Source organism: Arachis ipaensis, chromosome B05 (assembly GCF_000816755.2).
Source record: "Arachis ipaensis cultivar K30076 chromosome B05, Araip1.1, whole genome shotgun sequence".
NCBI lineage: Eukaryota > Viridiplantae > Streptophyta > Magnoliopsida > Fabales > Fabaceae > Arachis > Arachis ipaensis.
This window is the reverse complement of record NC_029789.2, coordinates 21,577,700-21,578,358: the sequence shown is the minus strand read 5'-3', so window position 1 is coordinate 21,578,358 and position 659 is coordinate 21,577,700. Positions and strand designations below refer to the sequence as shown.

Genomic DNA, 659 nt, shown 5'->3' with positions numbered 1-659 from the left:
TGATCTTGCGAGCTTGATTCAAGCCAATGATGTACATATATAACAGGTTATAATAACAAAAAGGCGATCGTTGCTAAGATGGGTGTTGTGGTTGATGGAAGAAGAAGGCTGAGCAATGGCGACAAGAAGAAGGAAGCACTAATGAATTGTTACTTTGGCAACGTGGTTTCCATTCCATTTGATGGGGAACCAGTGGAGAAGTTAGTGGAAAAGACACTGAGCCAGGTGGCCGAGCAGGTTCACGAGTTCCTAGAGGTGGCAACAACGGAAGAACACTTCTTAGGGCTCAATGACTGGGTTGAAATACACCGCCCCGTACCGGCGGTGACCAGGATCTTTCATGAAACGTATGATGGGCCGTGTTTTGTGGTGTCTTCGGGAAGAAGGTTTCTTGAGTCAAAGGTTGATTTTGGCTGGGGAAAGCCAATATTTGAATCATGCCATTTTCCATGGGGTGGTCGTTGTGGTTATGTGATGCCATTGCCTAGCCCTAAAGGGAATGGCGATTGGGTGCTCTATATGCACCTTCACAAGAACCACTTGGAATTCATGGAGTCTCATTATTCTCATATATTTAGGCCTTTATCTTGGGATTACCTTTCCAACCAAATATGACATTATTTGGTTAATAACTACATACTAAAAATTAATCAATAGAT

General features: G+C 43.2%; 1 protein-coding gene across 1 annotated transcript in view; it reads left to right on the top strand.

Moving 5' to 3' along the window:
- LOC107641762 (shikimate O-hydroxycinnamoyltransferase-like) overlaps positions 1 to 653 on the top strand; it is a 3,354-nt gene extending 2,701 nt beyond the window's left edge. Inside the window, exon 3 of the mRNA XM_016345229.2 lies at positions 47 to 653. Coding sequence (XP_016200715.1) covers positions 47 to 615 — 569 coding nt within the window. The 3' untranslated portion in view covers positions 616 to 653. The remainder of the gene's footprint in view (positions 1 to 46) is intronic.